The following is a 19,008-nucleotide window of genomic DNA, read 5'->3' on the forward strand; positions in this document are numbered from 1 at the left end:
AGGCCGACACTCTATCCACTAAGCCAAACCGGTCAGGGCTTTCTTTTTTTTATATAACCACACATCAGAGCCTTGAGCTTTTTTTTTTAATACAGAGAAGCCTGAATTTACTTTAAAAAATGTATACAAGGACAATGAAAGTTGAAAGATACTGAAACATTTTAAATGAGCTTAAAAATGCAAAAACAATTAAAAATTTACATTGAAGTAATAAAGAACAGTTCTGATATTGGTTAAATTCAACCAGTGATATGTAGGTAACTTTTTTTTTAATCCAACAACTTTCATTGTTTAAAGTATTACATATCTTCTTTTTTACCCCAATTAACACCCCACCTGAACTTTTTCTTTTTTAAAAAAAATGTATTTTTATAGATTTCAGAGAGAGAAAGAGAGAGAGAGAGAGAGAGAGAGAGAGAGAGAGAGAGAGAGAGAAACATCAATGATTAGAGAGAATCATTGATTGGCTGCTGCCTACACGCCTCTACAGGGATGGCACCTGCAACCTGGGCATGTGCCCTGACCAGAATCACACTGTGACCTCCTGGTTCATAGGTTGATGCTCAACCACCAAGCCACACTGTCCAGGCAAGATTTCTAACTGGGCAGGTCATGGTGGGTCAAATCCAATCTTTCTTAGTCATAGTGCTCCTGAAAAAATGTATTTTAATAGATCCTACTTCTACCCCCTCTAATTTGGTTGGTGATAGGTACAGGCTATTTCAAGAAATAAAAGTAAATCAAGCCCTGGTTGGGTAACTCTGATGCTTGGAGCATCATCCCATATACCAAAAGGTCAGGGCACATACCTAGGTTGCGGGTTCAGGTTGGGGCGCAACCAACCGATGTTTCTTCTTTCCCTCTCTCTCCTCCTCCTCTCTCTATATAATCAATAAACATCTCCTCGGATGAAGAATAAAAAATAAAAGTAAATCAAGAGTTTTTTCTCACCTACAATAAAACCAGGACCATGTTAAGTGCTATAAATGACTGAAAAGAATATAAAGGTTCTAACAATTTAGTTACTTCTCTGATCACTCTGAAGTGAGAGCCCCTCCCCTTGCATGTGGGCAAGCTCTATAAACTGCTTTGACCAAATTAATAAGACAGAAATCACATTATATTAGTTTTGGGGCCCTGGCTTAAGAGGCTGGTGGCTTCTACTTCCTTTCTTTTTTTATACTCACTTTGAGAGCCCTGAACATACTACATAGAGACAGAAATGCCCAGGCAACCCTTAATTATCCCAGCCATCCCAGCCCCAGCACAAGACATGTGAAGGAAGAAACTTTCAAATAACTCCAGCCTGAGCCATCATATGACCACAACTGTATGTGGATCCCAAGCAAGAACACCCAACTGAAGCCATCAAACCCAAAACCATGAGTAATAAAACACTTTTAAGTCACTAAGTGTGAGAGTGATTTGCTACTCATCAACAGAAAATCAAAGCAATAATCACTATTTTACCTTTCACAACACAAGTAGGTCTCTCAAATATCTGCCAAAATAAAGAAATAATCTATAAATGCTATTAGTTTAAAAATATTTCATAAGTACTCATTTTGCTAAGCAGAATCTGCATATCCAATGTTCTAGCTGCCTTACAACACTCCAGTGGGATTTTATAACTCACCTTTCCCACAAGCTGTACAATTTCTGCTAGATCTTCTTCTTCCTGCAGAATCTCCTTAGCTTTGGTCCTCAGAGGAACAAACTCTGTGAAGTGCTTGTCATAGTACTCATCCAAGGCACGCATATACTTGCTGTAGCTGATTAGCCAGTTGACAGAGGGGAAATGCTTACGTTGAGCTAGTTTCTTATCTAAGCCCCAGAACACCTGATTTAAAAACAAAACAAACTTTCAATCATTTTAAGAATGATTTTTCTTAAAAAATAAAAATTTAAAAAAATGTATTGAGGTATATTTTGCCTTAATATGTAATTACATATATTTTGGAGGAGCGGGGGCAAATAATGTATCTTTTTAGTATTAACAAGTATAATTGAAATAGAATGAAACTTGCAATTAAAAAATATATTCCTTTCAATTTCAGGATGGATAGTACATATAAATCAAAATTTATCTGAAGTTCCTTAACCTTTTGCACTCGGATGTCGAGTGTGACTTGACACGGTTAGCATTAGAATAAAGGAATCGAGAAAAAAGCAAGCGAGTGCAAAATCGAGAAAAAAGCAAGGTTAATAGTGTGTCAAATCAAGTAGAAAAAAGAATAATTTATTGTTTTGAAGATTATTATCGTGTAATATAAACAGATGAACCAGAAAATGCCCAAGAATACACACTCCTTTTGATTAAAAAAACCTCTAAATGTTCTGGTTAAATTTAGTTCCCTATCATGAAGGGCCAGTCCAGTAAGACCTAACAGTTATTTTTCTGAGGCCAAACATTCACGTGTATTTTATACATCCCTAACTTGTTCCCCCTTTCCCTACAATTTAAAACTCAAACTTTTAGCAAAAGTTAAGGTCCTTGAGAGTTGTAAATTTAGCCTCTGCCATTTCCTTTAATATAATGCTACAAAAAACATAAGCAAATATTTTATTTTTCCCACATGAATAATACATATACTTACGAGTACATCAACTTTTTTTTCCACCATAGCCCTATTTGTACACATCTTTCATTTAGGCTTCTTTTAATGGCTATGTTGGCTAGTTACCCACTAACATTTAAGCCTTGTCACTGGGAAGCATCTGCCTAGGCAGAAGCTACATTTTTCCAGCTTTGCTTTTGTCTGGTTTGGCTAACAGAATGAGTGGAGTACCAGGTCTAAGCCAAAGGTTCAGAAAATAGATGTGCCTTCTCTAGGTTCCCTTTGTGCCGGCCAGATGCAGACAATTATCAGGCTAGGACACTGGTCGGCAAACCGCGGCTCGCGAGCCACATGCGGCTTGAGAGCCGCGGTTTGCTGCTCTGTTGACTAATGAGTTTGCCGACCACTGGACTAGACTAAATGTTACCGTGAGGTTGGAAGCTGTGAGGATTAGGCAATTGTGGCATATTGTGTGCAAAGAGGTAAAGGGTAGTATATGACAGTGTTCGGCAAACTCATTAGTCAACAGAACGGCAAACCATGGCTCGCGAGGTGGCTCAAGAGCCGCGGTTTGCCGACCACTGGGCTAGGAGATAGTAGAGCCACAGGATGGAAGGAGCCCTGAATTACTACCAGTAGAAGAAAAAAACTGCCACAGAGTTTTTATCATTACACATTTTGGGGCTCATTTGTTTCCACATCTAAACTTATTCTAACTCGCCCTGGTCAGTGTGGCTCAGTTGGTTGGAGCATCCTCATGTACACCAAAAGGTGTCGGGTTTGATTCTCAATCAGGGCAACCGATTAATCCTTATCTCTCACATCAATGTTTCTCTCTCCCTTCCTCTCTCTAAAATCAACTAAAATATACTTTAAAATTGCTTTAAAATACTTTAAAATTACGCTAACTTAAAGGTTAGTATTACTCTAACACTAATAAAACTTTGCTACCTTGGAAATATTTCCCACTTATAGATATTATAAACCCTAGGTAAAGAGCTAAGAAGGAACAGACAGCATTAACCCTTTGCACTCGCTTGCTTTTTTCTCGATTCCTTTATTTTAATGCTAACCGTATCAAGTCACATTCGACATCTGAGTGCAAAAGGTTAAAGGCTTTCAGTGATAAGAATGTTCATAAAACACTAAAACAGACTTTACCATCACGTATTCTTTAGTGATTAAATTAAATACTTCATGATGATTTGGAAAACATTAGAACAGCCCATGGGGATAGGGGGGAGGGGGCTGTGCCCAGCTCGGAAGTTGACTACACTAGAAAAGATATACCTGAACAATACCAAGAGTAGCAGATGTAACTGGGTCAGAAAAATCACCACCAGGTGGAGAAACTCTAAATTTAAAAGAAAAAATATAGTCATTAGGAATGCTTATGAAAAATAACTTGTATATGCAAGTCAATTTTAACGTAAATGGCTTTTTAATATAAATAACTTTAGTAATGACCTTTGGAAAGAAAATTCTACATAAAAATCTTAAATAGAAACCAGAACAAATAAGAATAATTAAATACCTTTCTAGTATGAGAAATGAGACAGATATTACAAGCAGTTGCATTATTCTAATCACACAGATGAAGCAGGAAGAAAAGACAAGCTCTAAAAACAAAGTGTGCTTTAAATAGTGATCGTGAATCTGCCCTTTGTTTTTATCATAATACTAGTGGCCCAGTGTACAGATTCGTGCACACTGAAAGGAAATTAATTAGGAGAAAGATTCGTGTGGTGATTACGTTACTGAAAAAACTTACATGTCAAAATAATATATATAATATCCTATCTAATAAAATGGTAATATGCAAATTGACCATCACTCCAACACACAAGATGGCTGCCACCATGTGGTCAAAGATGGCTGTCCCCATGTGGACATAAGATGTCCACCACAAGATGGCCAGCAGGGAGGGCAGTTGTGGGTGATCAGGCCAGCAGGAGAGGGCAGTTAGGGGTGACCGGGCTGACATAGGAGGGCAGTTGGGTGTGACCAGGCTTCTGGGGAGGACAGTTGGGGGGAACCAGGCCTGCAGGGGAGGGCAGTTGGGGGCGAACCAGGCCTGCAGAGGAGGGCAGTTAGGGGTGACCAGGCCGGAAAGGGAGGGCAGTTGGGAGGCACAAGGCCTGCAGGGAAGGGCAGTTGGGGGGGACCAGGCCAGCAGGGGAGGGTAGTTAGGGGCAATTGGGCTGGCAGGGGAGCAGTTAGGTGTCAATCAGGCTGGCAGAGGAGTGGTAAGGGGGTGATCAGGCTGACAGGCAGAAGCAGTTAGGAGCAATCAGGCAGGAAGCCAGGACTGTTGGGAGCCAGCAGTCCTGGATTGTGAGAGGGATCCCAGATTGGAGAGGGTGCAGGCTGGCCTGAGGGACACACACCCCGCCCCGTGCACGAATTTTGTGCACCAGGCCTCTAGTAGTATCTATCATAAAACTAAAACACACACGTGATTGGTGCCAGTGAGAGCTTTATATGTAGTGCATATGCGCGAGCCAACGTTTATTTTTCAATTGCCAGTGCGCATCCTATGTACCGGTCAGCCAGTTGGTTGGATGGTCGATGACTAAATCGTGCTATGGTTCACATTGAATGTCAACAAAAACAACCAAATTCACAGTTGACAATGACAGATCGAAACACATGTGTGCGATTGGTGCCAGTTAGAGCTTTACATGTATTGTGCAAGTGCTAATCAACATTTATTTTTAAATTGCCAGTGCATGTCATATGTACCGGCCGGTTGGTCGGTTGGATGGGCAGTCGGTCACTTCGCCTTTTATATATATAATCTTACCTTAACATGTCTAAAATTTTCTAAGTTGTTCCTAGGATATTGTGACTTAAATGTAATAATCAGCCAAGTAACATTTGTGGAACCAGAACATAAAGAAATGACCTAGAGAGCTTGTTGGGTGACTTTGATGTGCAACCTGGGTAAGAATCACTGCTCCCCGAGTGGCTAAGTATTTTCTCTTCAAAATAAATGACCCTTTTTCTCCTTTGAAAAGTAAATAGTTTAGGTGCTTACGCTCCTACAATGCTGACACTCCCTTCTCTTTCAGGGTTTCCAAGACATTTCACCCTGCCTGCTCGCTCATAGAAAGAGGCCAGACGGGCACCAAGATATGCAGGATATCCACTATCTGAAAAATGAAAAAAAAATTTTTTTAAAGAGGTACTAGGGCAGTCCCCCGAAACCTATCTGTTTTGCTTACATAATAAGTGATACACAGACTTACCTGCAGGCATTTCAGCTAAGCGGCCAGAGATTTCTCTAAGGGCCTCAGCCCATCTAGAGGTGGAGTCAGCCATCATACTGACGTTATAGCCCATGTCACGGAAATATTCTGACAATGTAATTCCTAAATTGGGAAGAATACTGTAAGTTATAACGCTATAATGTATAATCCTGACTTTTTCACCCTTGAGAACACTTTAAAGCAAGAAGTACATGAGACAATCTTCTGTTTCACCAAAATTGATTCTTCTTCTTTTGGACACACAGACGAATTGTATTTCCTATAACCTCCTTTGCATTTAGATATGGCCGTGTAAACTGACTTCTAGCTAATCAAATTAATGTGTTTCACTGCCAGGCAAGCCACATCTTCCTTCTGGCTTACTCAGAGGAAGGGAGCTTCAGGAGCTCTGGAGGGCCTGGGTTGAAATGAGAGTTCTTTTCAGTCTGGGTCCCAACCCAGAATGCCAGAGTAAAGAGTCCCCTAACCACCTTAAATAAACATCTATTATATTGAGAAATTGTATTAAGGTATATTTGTTGCCACAGCCTAGTCTACCTTAATATGATATACACTAGAGGCCCAGTGCACGAAATTCGTGCACGGGGCGGGGGGGAGGGTGGTCCCTTAGGCCAGCCTGCACCCTCTCCAATCTGAGACCCCTCGAGGGATGTCCGACTGCCCGTTTAGGCCCGATGGGATCAGGCCTAAACGGGCAGTCGGACATCCCTCTCACAATCCAGGACTGCTGGCTCCCAACTGCTCGCCTGCCTGCCTTCCTAATTGCCCCTAACTGCTTCTGCCTGCCAGCCTGATCACACCCTAACCACTCCTCTGCCAGCCTGATTGATGCCTAACTGCTCCCCTACCAGCATGTTTGCCCCTAACTGCCCTCCCCTTTAGGCCTGGTCACCCCTAACTGCCCTCCCCTTTAGGCCTGGTCACCCCTAACTGCCCTCCCCTGCAGACCCGGTCACCCCCAACTTCCCTCCTCTGCTGGCCTGGTCACCCCTAACTGCCCTCCCCTGCAGGCTTGATTGCCCTCAACTGCCCTCCCTTACAGGCCTGGTCCCTCCCAACAGCCCTCCCCTGCTGGCCATCTTGTGCAGGCCATCTTGTGTCCACATGGGGGCAGGATCTTTGACCACATGGGGGCAGCCATCTTGTGTGTTGGAGTGATGGTCAATCTGCATATTACTCTTTTATTAGATAGGATAGAGGCCTGGTGCATGGGTGGGGGCCAGCTGGTTTGCCCTGAAGGGTGTCCCGGATCAGGGTGGAGGTTCCCTTGGGGTGTGGGGCGGCCTGGGTGAAGGGCCTGTGGTGGTTTGCAGGCTGGCCACGTCCCCTGGCGATCCAAGCAGATGCCCTGGTATCTGGGATTTATGTATCTTCTACAATTGAAACTTTGTAGCCTGGAGCGTAGCCAAGCCTCCTGCTCGCTCCATGGCCGGCAGCCATTTCTTTTGGGGTTTGTGTACCTTCTATAATTGAAATTTTGTAGCCTGGAGCAGAGGCCTAGGCCAGCCAGGACTGCAGAAGCTTTGCTTCCTCCATTGCCGGGGGCAACCCTCGCCTCCTGCTCTTTCCAGCTCAGTGGCTGCTGCCATTTCTGTTTGGATTTGTTTACCTTCTATAATTGAAACTTTGTAGCCTTGAGTGGAGGCTTAGGCCTGCAACAGCAGGCAGAAAGCTTGGCTTCCTTTGTTACCGGGGAAACCCAAGCCTTCCTCCTGCTCTCTGTGGCTGTAGCCATCTTGGTTGGGTTTATTTGCATATTTGCTCCTGATTGACTGGTGGGCGTGGCTTGTGGGTGTAGTGGAGCTAGGGTCAATTTGCATATTACTCTTTTATTAGGTAGGATTCTAACAGGTAGAAAAAGGCTTTTTCTCTATTCTTTTCCCTATTAATATAATTAAGTTTGAAATTAATTTCCAATATAGTTTTTGCCTATGTGTCACATATATACATACCAAAAAACCCTCAACCAATTAGCTTATTATTTTTCAAAAGTAGCATGTTATTAACATGAGTAATATCTTAATTATCCAGATCATTCTGCTATGCAGATCAAGTCCTGCCTGTAAAGTCATACATATAGTAAACCCATTTGAAGAAGCTAACCTATAGGAATTAGTGTTGGATTCTTGTTTCTGTTCTGTCATTGACCTTAGCTAAGTAACTACATTTCCCAGTATGGTTTCCTAATATGTTAAAATAATAAAGCTCTTGCCCTATCTACCTATATGCATCAGATTAAATGACACATATAAATGCCCTCTAAGAATTACAAAGAACTATGCAACTCTAAGCTATTAGAAATGTACAGTGTTTGCTACATTGTAAGAGTCTCAAAATCTATGGCTCCAGTTCCTTTATTTTACTAGTAGAGAAACAGAGGCTTATAGTAGGTAAAACAAAATAGTTGCTGGAAAATTCAGCACTTAACTATTTATCATAGTACTTATTTCAGAATAAAAAGTACTGATTTATGAGGCTTCTAAAAAATAGTTCCATGAACAAAGTCTTTAACAAATATTACTTATTATTATTAAGGCTTAAAAAACACAATAATTATTATATATTTCAATCTGATGATAGGACCAGATCCACTCTTATATAAGCACGGCTATGTTTTTTAGTTTCCCTGATGACATTCACTAATAATTATGTGTATATATTAGAAAGACTTGGTAGAAGAGACATATACACGAGTAAACCTCAAAGAAGTTTCACTGACCTAAAGACTGGTGCCTACAAGGGGGGAAAAAACAAAAACCTCAGACAAAACTAAAAGATGAACTGGGAAAACATTTGCAACTCATAACAGATAAGACTAATTTCAAAAAGCTTTTACAAATCAGTAGGAAAAACGACTACTATCCAAAACTGAGTTCCTTGGACCCGATTATGGCAGTTTTCAAATGATTAATATACACAGGAAAGACGATATATAGCTCAGTTAAGAAAAACAGACTAAATAGGCATCTAATAAAGCAGGAATTGTAATATGTTAATTGATAATTCTAGGTGCTGGATGTATGGGTGTTCACTATAACATTCTTTAAACTTTTCTTTATGTTTATTATCTACTAGAGGCCTGGTGCATGAAATTCGTACAGGGCTAGGGTCCCTAAGCCTGGCCAGCGATCAGAGCCGACCTGCGGGGCGACTGACGGGGCGATCGGGGGGACCCCGCTAGCACCCACCTTGGCTGACCTGGGGCCTGCAGGCTGGGGGCAGCTCCTGCATTGAGCGTCTGCCCCCTGGTGGTCAGTGCGTGTCATAGCAACCGGTCATTCTGCTGTTCAGTCAATTTGCATATTAGGCTTTTATTATATAGGATTATAAGAAAACATTGAAAAAACTAGCATTGGTGAGGATGTGGGGAAATACACTCTTGTTTGTTGTTACTCCTTTTGAAAGGTTACCATAATCTAAAATCTACACTAATAGTTGTATTTTTAGCAATTTTGCTCCTAAGAACTTACCTTACAAAAATGTACCAAAAATGTACACACAAAACATGCAAAGAAACAGTGTAAAAAATATACACAAGAATGTTTTAGTGAGAGCATTTAAAATCTTACTTCCCAGCATTGTCATCAATTTGGTTCAAATAAAGTCTTATAAAAATTCTGAAGAAAAAAAAAATTTTAGTGATGTGAACTATCAAACAAAAAAACAACAACAAAAAACAATAACTCAAGAGTCCACCAAAGGATGCTGGTTAGATAGATTCTGATATATCCATACAAAGGTATATACTATGTAGCCATTTATAGACTTACTGTCTTAAAATAATAGATGAATGGCATTTTCACCTTTTCCTCATAAAAATAATCACTAAACAAGGATAATAAGAAATATAATAACACAACTCCATCATCAAAAATTAGGGGACATATTTAGCTCCACAACAAAATAATGTGGAAAGCCATCTAAATGAGATTAAAAAAAAAACAAAAACAGTAAGAGTGTGGGAAGGCAAAAAGAATTTACTTGAGGTTGCACATCTCAGATCAAGCTTCTGCAAACTAGGAGACACCTCTTGAGAGACAAAACCAAGAACTGTTTGGGACACTGCAAAAGGGATTCAAGGGTAGTGGCAGGAGTTCCTTGGACCCAATTATGGCATCAAGGAGAAGGAAGATGGGTACAAAAATAAAACACCGCTAGGCACTCCTACTTTTCAGTAAGTAAAAGATGGGTATGAAGCAGGGTGGAAGAGAAAGAAATCTTGTGACATTGCTGCTACAAATTTTATTGGCAAGAGAGGAAAAGAGAAAAATGACTTACTTATACTATTCCAGGCTATAACCAAGTTCACAGATTACCATGAAGAATTCCTACTACTCTAGACCAGTGGTCGGCAAACTGCGGCTCGCGAGCCACATGCGGCTCTTTGGCCCCTTGAGTGTGGCTCTTCCACAAAATACCATGTGCGGGCGCGCACGTGCAGTGCGATTGAAACTTCGTGGCCCATGCACAGAAGTCGGTTTGGCTCTGTTGACTAATGAGTTTGCCGACCGCTGCTCTAGACCATAACAAAAGCCACACCCTCCTATCTCCTACAAAGATGAATAATAGTATTAATAAACATCAGTATAAGAACAAAAACAATAAAAATAGAAGAAAATAAAAGAATAAAATACAATGATGGCAAAGGAACAGGTAAAACTCTGACTACAATTAATTAATAAAAGAAAATCTTAATTCATCCTAATGCAAAGTAAAATCTCAAGGAATATACAGTAAGATCAGAAAAGATGTTTCATGAACCAGCAGAACTCAACAAAGAGCTGGAAGAAAATGAAGGTTTCATTAGGAGCAACATAAAAAATAAACATCATAGAACTTATAGACAAAAGGCTAAATAAAAAGGATCACAGGAAATTATGCATATGGAAATAGATAAAGGAGATTCAGTATGTCTACTTTGAAGAAGATAACCATAATGGAAGAGAAAAAGTTTCAGAAACAATCCTTGAAATTTTTCCAAAATAAGAAACATATTCATAGATGCTAGAATAAGAATTGTCAAGGAATGAAATATAATCCAAAAAATTTTATACTCAGTCAAACTATTGTTAAAATATAAAGGCAAGAGAAAAAAAAAAACAACTTATAAAGAAAGAATTCAGGAAATATAGTTTCCGTAGCCTTTCTTAAAGAAACTTCTTAAAATTTTAGCCAACCACAAAACAAATAGAGAAACTATAGCCAAAGGACTGCCAGTGAGCACTGACTCCATTTTACTATAGGTCTAAGTCTAATACAGATATTGGATTTATGGTCACAAAACAGAAGGTAAAAATTATAAATCCTGAAAATGTAGAAATAAAAGTACCTAAAGCCTGGCCAGTTTGGCTCAGTGGATAGAGCGTCGGCCTGCGGACTAAAAGGTCCCGGGTTCGATTCCAGTCAAGGGCATGTACCTTAGTTGCGAGCACATCCCCAGTAGAAGGTGTGCAGGAGGCAGCTGATCGATGTTTCTCTCTCATCAATGTTTCTAACTCTCTATCCCTCTCCCTTCCTCTCTGTAAAAAAAATCAATAAAATATATTAAAAAAAAAAAAAAGAAATAAATGTACCTAAAGCTGGGATGGATGTAGGAGCATAGATTGAAGGTACTATATAAACACAATGATATTCTTATCTTTCATATCCAGGAGTCAAAATATAATAATTCAAAGCTGATGATTCATGTTATAGAGATACAGGTTTATTCAGAGATAGATTAATGGTCAAAAGTGTATGGAAAAAAAAACAGTAATAGAAGATACATCATTTTATAGTCATTAAAAAGATTGGGGCAGCTTTATAAATGTCTTTTATTGTTATATTCTCAAGATATAAGTAAAATATTTTTTAAAAACTAGGGATACGGTTATATAAACAGAGGTACTTTAGAATGAAAGAAAAGTTCTTTGGAAAAGAAAAAGTTTGGTGTTAGCTCTAAACTTAAGAATGAATGATAACTGCTTTTATTCTAATTCATATACTCACCAGTATAAATAGAGGCTTCCCTGGCAGCCACAGGCATGTTGGAGGTATTGGCTACCAAAGCTGTCCTCTTCATAATTGACTCTACCTTACCATCAACTTCCATTGTGAGCTAGAGGCAAACAATCTATTAGTGATCTTCTCATTTCTAAATAGAACATTTTAGTCTCTTTTTTACAAACTGTCTATATTTAACCTCTCTTCTAATCAGTGTTGCCAAAATAATATTCTCCATCACTCCAACCTCATCTCCCTGTCCAACTGTGCTGTAAAAATGACAGCCATTATTTCCATTTCCTAAGTGAAATCCATTATTTTATAGAAAAAGGACTATTATTACTACAGTAACCTAGAAAATCATATAAAGCCTATTGTCTATTTTATATTCTCCCAATAACTGAAAACCACCAGACTACAAAAAGAAACTTTCAAGCGTCTGTCTGGCTGAAACAAATTCCTTTCCTTAAATATATAAATTGAATCACAAGTATAATTAGAAAATTCCTTAAAAGATCCTTGATAAATAAGAGTAATGCTCCAGATAAAACACAAAGCTTTATTAAATGCTAATGAAAGTTGATTAGTAGTATTTTCTCTAAAATATTCTTTGAAACTATAGATACAGACCTCTGGGAAGTCACGGAGGACTTCAGACATCTCATTTCCTCTTTCACCACATCCTACATAGATGATTACATCACTGTTGGAATACTTGGACAGAGACTGCGAAATCACTGTCTTTCCACAGCCAAAAGCCCCCGGAATTGCAGTAGTTCCTCCCTGCACACATCTAAACAAAGAAAACAAAGTGTAAATTACTTTACTTGCTAATAAATGCCAGTAAATAAAATAGGTATAAGTTAAAGAAAGAAAGAACTTTGAAATATTTTCATGTGTATCTATGTATACACTCACAAAAAGCAATTATAGGTATAATTGCTACCCTAGTTAGTACCTATAATAGTACTGTTTGTTAATCACTGATCATCTCTATCAACTTTAATAGCCGAAAAGTGAAAGTAGATTCCATAAGGTACCTTAGGAAAATGGATACACACAAAAAGAGACAAATAAAATAGTATTAATGATATTCTGAATGCTTATTGAAATTAGTTCATGAAAGGACAACCTATGAATTAGAGCTACAATCTAATCTAATAATAGACAAATATGCAAATTGACCGCACCTTCGCTACACCTAAGCCACGCCCACCAGCCAAGCCACGCCCACCAACCAATCAGGACGAGTATGCAAATTGCCCCAACAAAGATGGCGGCTGATTTGCATATCAAGACAGTGTCGAAAGAAGCCAAGAGCTGCAAAGGGGAGTAAAGCTTCGAAGAAGCAAGCAAGCCAGGGGGGGGCGGGGGGAGGAGAAGGGAGGAGCGAAGTCAGAGCCGTGGGCGAAGGGAAACGAAGGCGGGCTGGAGGAGAAGGCGGGGCCGGCGGCAAGGGCGGAGCGGAGGCGGGGCCGGGGGCGAAGGGAAACGCGGGCGGGCTGGAGGAGAAGGTGAGGCGGGTGATAAAGGCGGGGCGGAGGCGGGGCCGGGGGCGAAGGGAAACGCGGGCGGGCTGGAGGAGAAGGTGAGGCGGGTGATAAAGGCGGGGCGGAGGCGGGGCCGGGGGCGAAGGGAAACGCGGGCGGGCTGGAGGAGAAGGCGAGGGCGGGGCGGAGGCGGGGCCGGGGGCGAAGGGAAACACGGGCGGTCTGGAGGAGAAGGCGGGGCCGGTGACAAGGGCGGGGCGGAGGCGGGGCCGGGGACGAAGGGAAACACGGGCGGGCTGGAGAAGGCGAGGCGGGCGGCAAGGGCGGGGCGGAGGCGGGCGACAATGGCGGAGCAAAGGGAAATGCGGGCGGGCTGGAGGAGAAGGTGAGGCGGGTGATAAAGGCGGAGCGGAGGCGGGGCCGGGGGCGAAGGGAAATGCGGGAGGGCCGGAGGAGAAGGCGAGGCGGGCGGCAAGGGAGGAACGGAGGCGGGGTAGAGTGCAGCAGGAAATCCCATTGCAGGAATTTTCCTGCAACGGGAAAGCTAGTAAAAATATAAAAGACTATTGAAAGTTGTCTCCTGAGGTAAAAAGTAAGACCTTAAATTCACAACTTGCTGTGGGAATGAACAAAAACTTTTGATAAGGTATTCAGTCAACCCCTTTTATCCATCCAATAACTATTTACAAAGTACTTCCAGAACATTAAAAAATGTGCGCGGAGGGGTCCGGGTGAGACCATGTGTCCCTGGATCCGGGTGAGGCCTCGCGCACCTAGGCCCGGGTGAGGCCACGTGCCCCTGGGTCTGGGAGAGGCCAAGCGTCCCCGGGTCCGGGTGAGACCATGTGTCCCTGGATCCGGGTGAGGCCTCGTGCACCTAGGCCCGGGTGAGGCCACGTGCCCCTGGGTCTGGGAGAGGCCAAGCGTCCCCGGGTCCGGGTGAGACCATGTGTCCCTGGATCCGGGTGAGGCCTCGTGCACCTAGGCCCGGGTGAGGCCACGTGCCCCTGGGTCTGTGAGAGGCCAAGCGTCCCTGGGTCCGGGTGAGACCATGTGTCCCTGGATCCGGGTGAGGCCTCGTGCACCTAGGCCTGGGTGAGGCCACGTGCCCCTGGGTCTGGGAGAGGTCAAGCGTCCCTGGGTCCGGGTGAGACCATGTGTCCCTGGATCCGGGTGAGGCCTCGTGCACCTAGGCCCGGGTGAGGCCACGTGCCCCTGGGTCTGTGAGAGGCCAAGCGTCCCTGGGTCTGGGAGAGACCATGTGTCCCTGGATCCGGGTGAGGCCTTGTGCACCTAGGCCCGGGTGAGGCCACGTGCCCCTGGGTCTGGGAGAGGCCAAACGTCCCTGGGTACGGGTGAAGCCGGATCCTGGGTCCGGGTGAGGCCGTGTGCCCCTGGATCCATCCGGGTGAGGCTGGGTCTCAGGCCCGGGTGAGGCCACGCGCCCCTTGGGTATGGGTGTGGCCACGTGCCCCTTAATCCGGGTGACGCCGTGCCCCTGGGTCCGGCCGAGACCAAACCAGAGGGAGTCGGACCTCCGTTACCACCATTTGTCCACCATCCAGAACTGAGGGGTCAGTGCTGACATGTACACATAAGGAACTGCTGGACATTGAAATTGGGTCTCAAAAGAACTGTTGGTCCAGGGGGAAGCTCGCTACAGACTGATTCATTTGCCTGTCAGCATAACTATTATTGCTCGTCTCACATTCAGTTCTTATAAGTATATATCTAGTGACATATGATCTCGCTCATCTAGGGGAAATGATGAACAACATAGACTGAGGAACAAGAACAGAACCAGAAGAAAGGAGGCATTGATCGGACTATCGGGCCTCAGAGGGAGGATAGGGGAGGGTGGGAGGAGGGGGAGAGTTCAACCAAAGGACCTGTATGCAAGCATATGAGCCTATCCAACGGTTAAGTTCAACAGGGGGTTGGGGCATGTGTGGGGAGAGGGGTGGGATGGGAATGGGGGGATGAGGACAAATATGTGACACCTTAATCAATAAAGAAATTTAAAAAATAAATAAATTAAAAAAAATAAAACCTCAAAAAAAAAAAAAATGTGCGCGGAGATGCTAGAAAGACAACAGGTAATAAGATAGCCATGTTTGCCTTGGCCGGGTGGATCAATTGGATTCGATTTCCAAAAGTTGTGGGTTTGATTTCTGGTCAGGGCACATACCAAGGTTGCAAGTTCCATCCACGGTCAGGGCATGTATGGGAAGAAACAGATGTTTCTCTCTCACACTGATGTTTCTCTTTCTTTACCTCTCCTTCTCCCTCCCATTTTTCTCTGTCCTCCCTTCCCTCTAAAAATCAATAAAAAACATCCTCAAATGAGGATTTTTAAAAAAAAGATAGCCATGTTTCTGTATTCAGAGTGCTTACATGCCAGGGGGATAAACTGTAGTCAATTGGTGATTGCAGTACTACTTAGCAGCCACTTCCACACTTTCCCTAAAATGTGGCAGTGGAGAGCGAAATCTTAAGGGCAGAGGAAAGAGAATGTTGTGAGGGTGTGTGTGTGTGTGTGTGTGTGTGTGTGTGTGTGTTGGGAAGGTCTGGACTGGAGAAATGAGATGTGACAATAAGGAAAATTTCTTTATAATATTGTGTTTTATCATAAAAATTCACTAAAACACCGCATCCTTAATAATAATTGACTTTTTTCAATATAAAACTAACATGCATTAAAATCTTTTCTCCTCCAAATCTTTCAGTGACTGATAAATTCAGAAGGCATGCCCATTCATCCTATGGCTTTACATACCTCTTTCAAATCACTATTAACCTAGGGAGGGGAGGCACGGCTGGGTGTACCCCAGTTTGGAAGTTCAGCAATGCAACCCAATGTGAAAAGTGCTATCACAGAAAACAACCAAGGTGTTGTGGGAATACACAGGAACCGGTGCACAGTCTAACACTGGATTGGAGTGGGGTTAGGAAAGTCTCCCTGAAAGAAGGTAAGACCAGAAAGGAAAGAGAAATTAGTCAGATAAAGGGAAGTAACATTTTCAGCAGAAGGAACAGCATGGCCAAGACCCAAGAGGGAGCACTGCTTGAGAAATTAACAGTCCTCAATTTGCCTAGAAGATGGTATGTAAGGAAGTACCTAGGCAATTAAGTGCCTGAAACAAAATTGAAAGGTAAGCAATGCCCAGATCATGGGTAGCTTTGTAAAGAGTTAAGGAGTGTGTATTTGTATTTGTTTTAAAAACAATGAAGAGCACTGAAGGTTTTCAAGAAAACAGTGAGGAACAGACGTGTTTTAAATGGATCACTATGTAATAAGGACAACCACTTCGAAGGCAAGACTGGAGATAGCAAGTCTGATTAAATGTGATTACTGCAGGAATTAGGGTAAGAGCCTTAATTAGGGTCATGAAGCAGGGATGAAAGATACAGACAAGAAATATTTAGGGAAAAGAATAAAAGCACTTGTTCAATAATGAGATGTGGAAGGGTAAAAATGATCCTTGAGAGAAGTAACAGATTTTAAATTAGGCATTCACTGCAGGGATGGATGAATGATAATGACATTTGCTGAGAGAGGCAACAAAGAAAAATGAGCAAGTTGTAAGGAAGGAAGTGGTGATTAAGATAATTACTTTAGTTTTGAACATACTGACTTTGAGGCACCTGTAGGACATTGAAAAGAAGAGGTATAATCAGAAGTGTTTTATATATGAGTCTGGAATGCAGAAGAAATTTGGGATGAAGAAACAGATATTGGAGTCCACATATATATATACATACATATACATATATACATACATATACATATACATACACATACATACATATATAAATACATGAATATTTAAGGGATGAGAGTGGATGAAGTTATCCTCAGAGGGTAAGATATCTAATGATGAGAAAAAAGGCCCTAAAAGAGGAAAAACACTAAGAAATAACAAAATTAAGGAGAATAAACCTGCAATGAAGAATTAGAACTTGTGGACAAAAGCTAACAGGAAGAACAAAGAAAGAAGGTGTTTCAAAGAGGAAGGAGTAGAACGAAATAAAACGTACTTACTGAATAACTATGGGAGTGACTGACTATGTTAGTGAGAGTAGTTTCAGTTGAGTGGTGGAGCCAAGGGCAGAGTAGTATTGGTGAATTAGAGGGAAAGGTGAAAAGAACTATTTTCCAGGGGTGTGGCTGTGAAAATGAGAACAGTGGAAGGTAGAAAGGGAAAAGAAAACTGGGACACAACTCAAACTTACGGAAAGAGGGCATCAAGGATTCTCTGGCCAGTCAACAAAGGATGATTGGCAGGCAACTTCTCAGTGACAGGCCGAACTTGACGTACAGGCCATACCTGGACCATGCTGAACTTATCCTTTATACCTTCAAATTCCAGCTCCAAGACAACATCCTATAAAAATATATCAGGATTTGAAGCACAGTCAAATTTATAAACATCTATTCCTCTAAATCAAAGTAACCTCAGATTCTTTTTGGTGGTAGGAAGGTGTTTTGTAGGGAAGTGGGGAGGTAGATTTACACTTTTTATTGTAAATCTTTATATTCAGTTCTATTACTGTTCAGCATTTATTACTGTTTTTATGATTAAAAACAGCTTAGGAGTTTTTGAGAAAGAGATATCTCAAGTAATAGAGGAACAGTTAACTAAGTTATGAGGATATAAATAGGGAGAAGTCTGGAAGGATACAGGAGATACTCCTGGGACTGAGGGAGAGGAAAAATGAATGTTTTCATAAATTACTTTCCATTTGTTGTTTTATTTACTTTATTATAATGCTCCTATAACTGCTTTAATGAAAAACACATCTATTAAATAACCCTAAAATATTTAATAAGGTTAAATATTTTAAAATATTTGCTAAAGCCAAAAAATAATTAGTAAGATTTATGAACATTGACATGATTTCAACTATTCACAAACAATTCCAAAGTCCAAAGACCTATAAAATCTGTAATTCTGTTGATACATGAACCACTTTAGGGTGGTTTTCCACGTAAAAGTGAATGAGTCTCTAAGCTAGTGAGTTAAGGCTAGCTGTATGCCCAGAACTCCAATCTTAACTCTTGTTCTCTACATATTATATAGCACAGACTTATTCTTGTGAAATAACTAGAAAATTATCTTTTATTACATTAGGAAAAAATGATATGCTACACTTATCTTCACAATAGTTATCTTTATACCCACAAAGACTACTAGGGATTTGATATGATATGACTATCAATAACATTAAAGAACTAAGTTTTAAATGATTCACCCAAGAATTCATATAATCTATTATGTAACTAATTATGTGACTACAGATTGACAATTAAAACCAAAGTCTCTTATAGGTCTAAAGAATCAGGACTTTAAATAATGTAGCATAAATTCACAAGGTAGGAAAACATTATACTAGACTAGAGGCCCAGTGCACAGTTTCCTAAACTGGTGGGATCCCTCAGCGTGGCCTGCAGGGATTGGGCCGAAACCGGCAGCCCAATTCCGCCTACCGCTCCTGCCTGCCACTCCCGCTAATCCTGGCCCCGCTGCGCCTGCCCCAGGCTCCCGCCCAGTCAGTCTATATTGGGAAGCTCACGCCACTACAGCGATGCTTGCCAGCTATGAACCCTGCGCCTGGTGCCCGTCGGTCAGTTGAGCAGCACTCCTGCTGGGGGAGTGCACTGACTACCAGGGGACAGCTCCCATGTTGAGCATCTGCCCCCTGGTGGTC

The 19,008-nt window shown here is 41.8% G+C and overlaps 1 protein-coding gene across 4 annotated transcripts in view; it reads right to left on the reverse strand.

Moving 5' to 3' along the window:
* The window catches only part of ATP6V1A (ATPase H+ transporting V1 subunit A), a 59,964-nt gene that overhangs the window by 11,745 nt on the left and 29,211 nt on the right, over positions 1–19,008 (reverse strand). For 3 of the 4 annotated variants that reach the window (XM_008146608.3, XM_028153308.2, XM_028153307.2), the window contains exons 6-12: positions 17,533–17,684; positions 12,440–12,602; positions 11,816–11,924; positions 5,807–5,929; positions 5,596–5,710; positions 3,849–3,912; positions 1,637–1,840 (exon numbers count right to left, since the gene is read on the reverse strand). In XM_008146608.3, the coding sequence (XP_008144830.1) occupies positions 1,637–1,840; positions 3,849–3,912; positions 5,596–5,710; positions 5,807–5,929; positions 11,816–11,924; positions 12,440–12,602; positions 17,533–17,684 (930 nt within the window). Of the gene's footprint in view, positions 1–1,470; positions 1,502–1,636; positions 1,841–3,848; positions 3,913–5,595; positions 5,711–5,806; positions 5,930–11,815; positions 11,925–12,439; positions 12,603–17,532; positions 17,685–19,008 lie in introns of all 4 variants that reach the window. The other variant, XM_054713962.1, reaches the window with a different exon arrangement.

This window comes from Eptesicus fuscus, chromosome 3, assembly GCF_027574615.1.
Source record: "Eptesicus fuscus isolate TK198812 chromosome 3, DD_ASM_mEF_20220401, whole genome shotgun sequence".
Taxonomy (NCBI): Eukaryota; Metazoa; Chordata; class Mammalia; order Chiroptera; family Vespertilionidae; genus Eptesicus; species Eptesicus fuscus.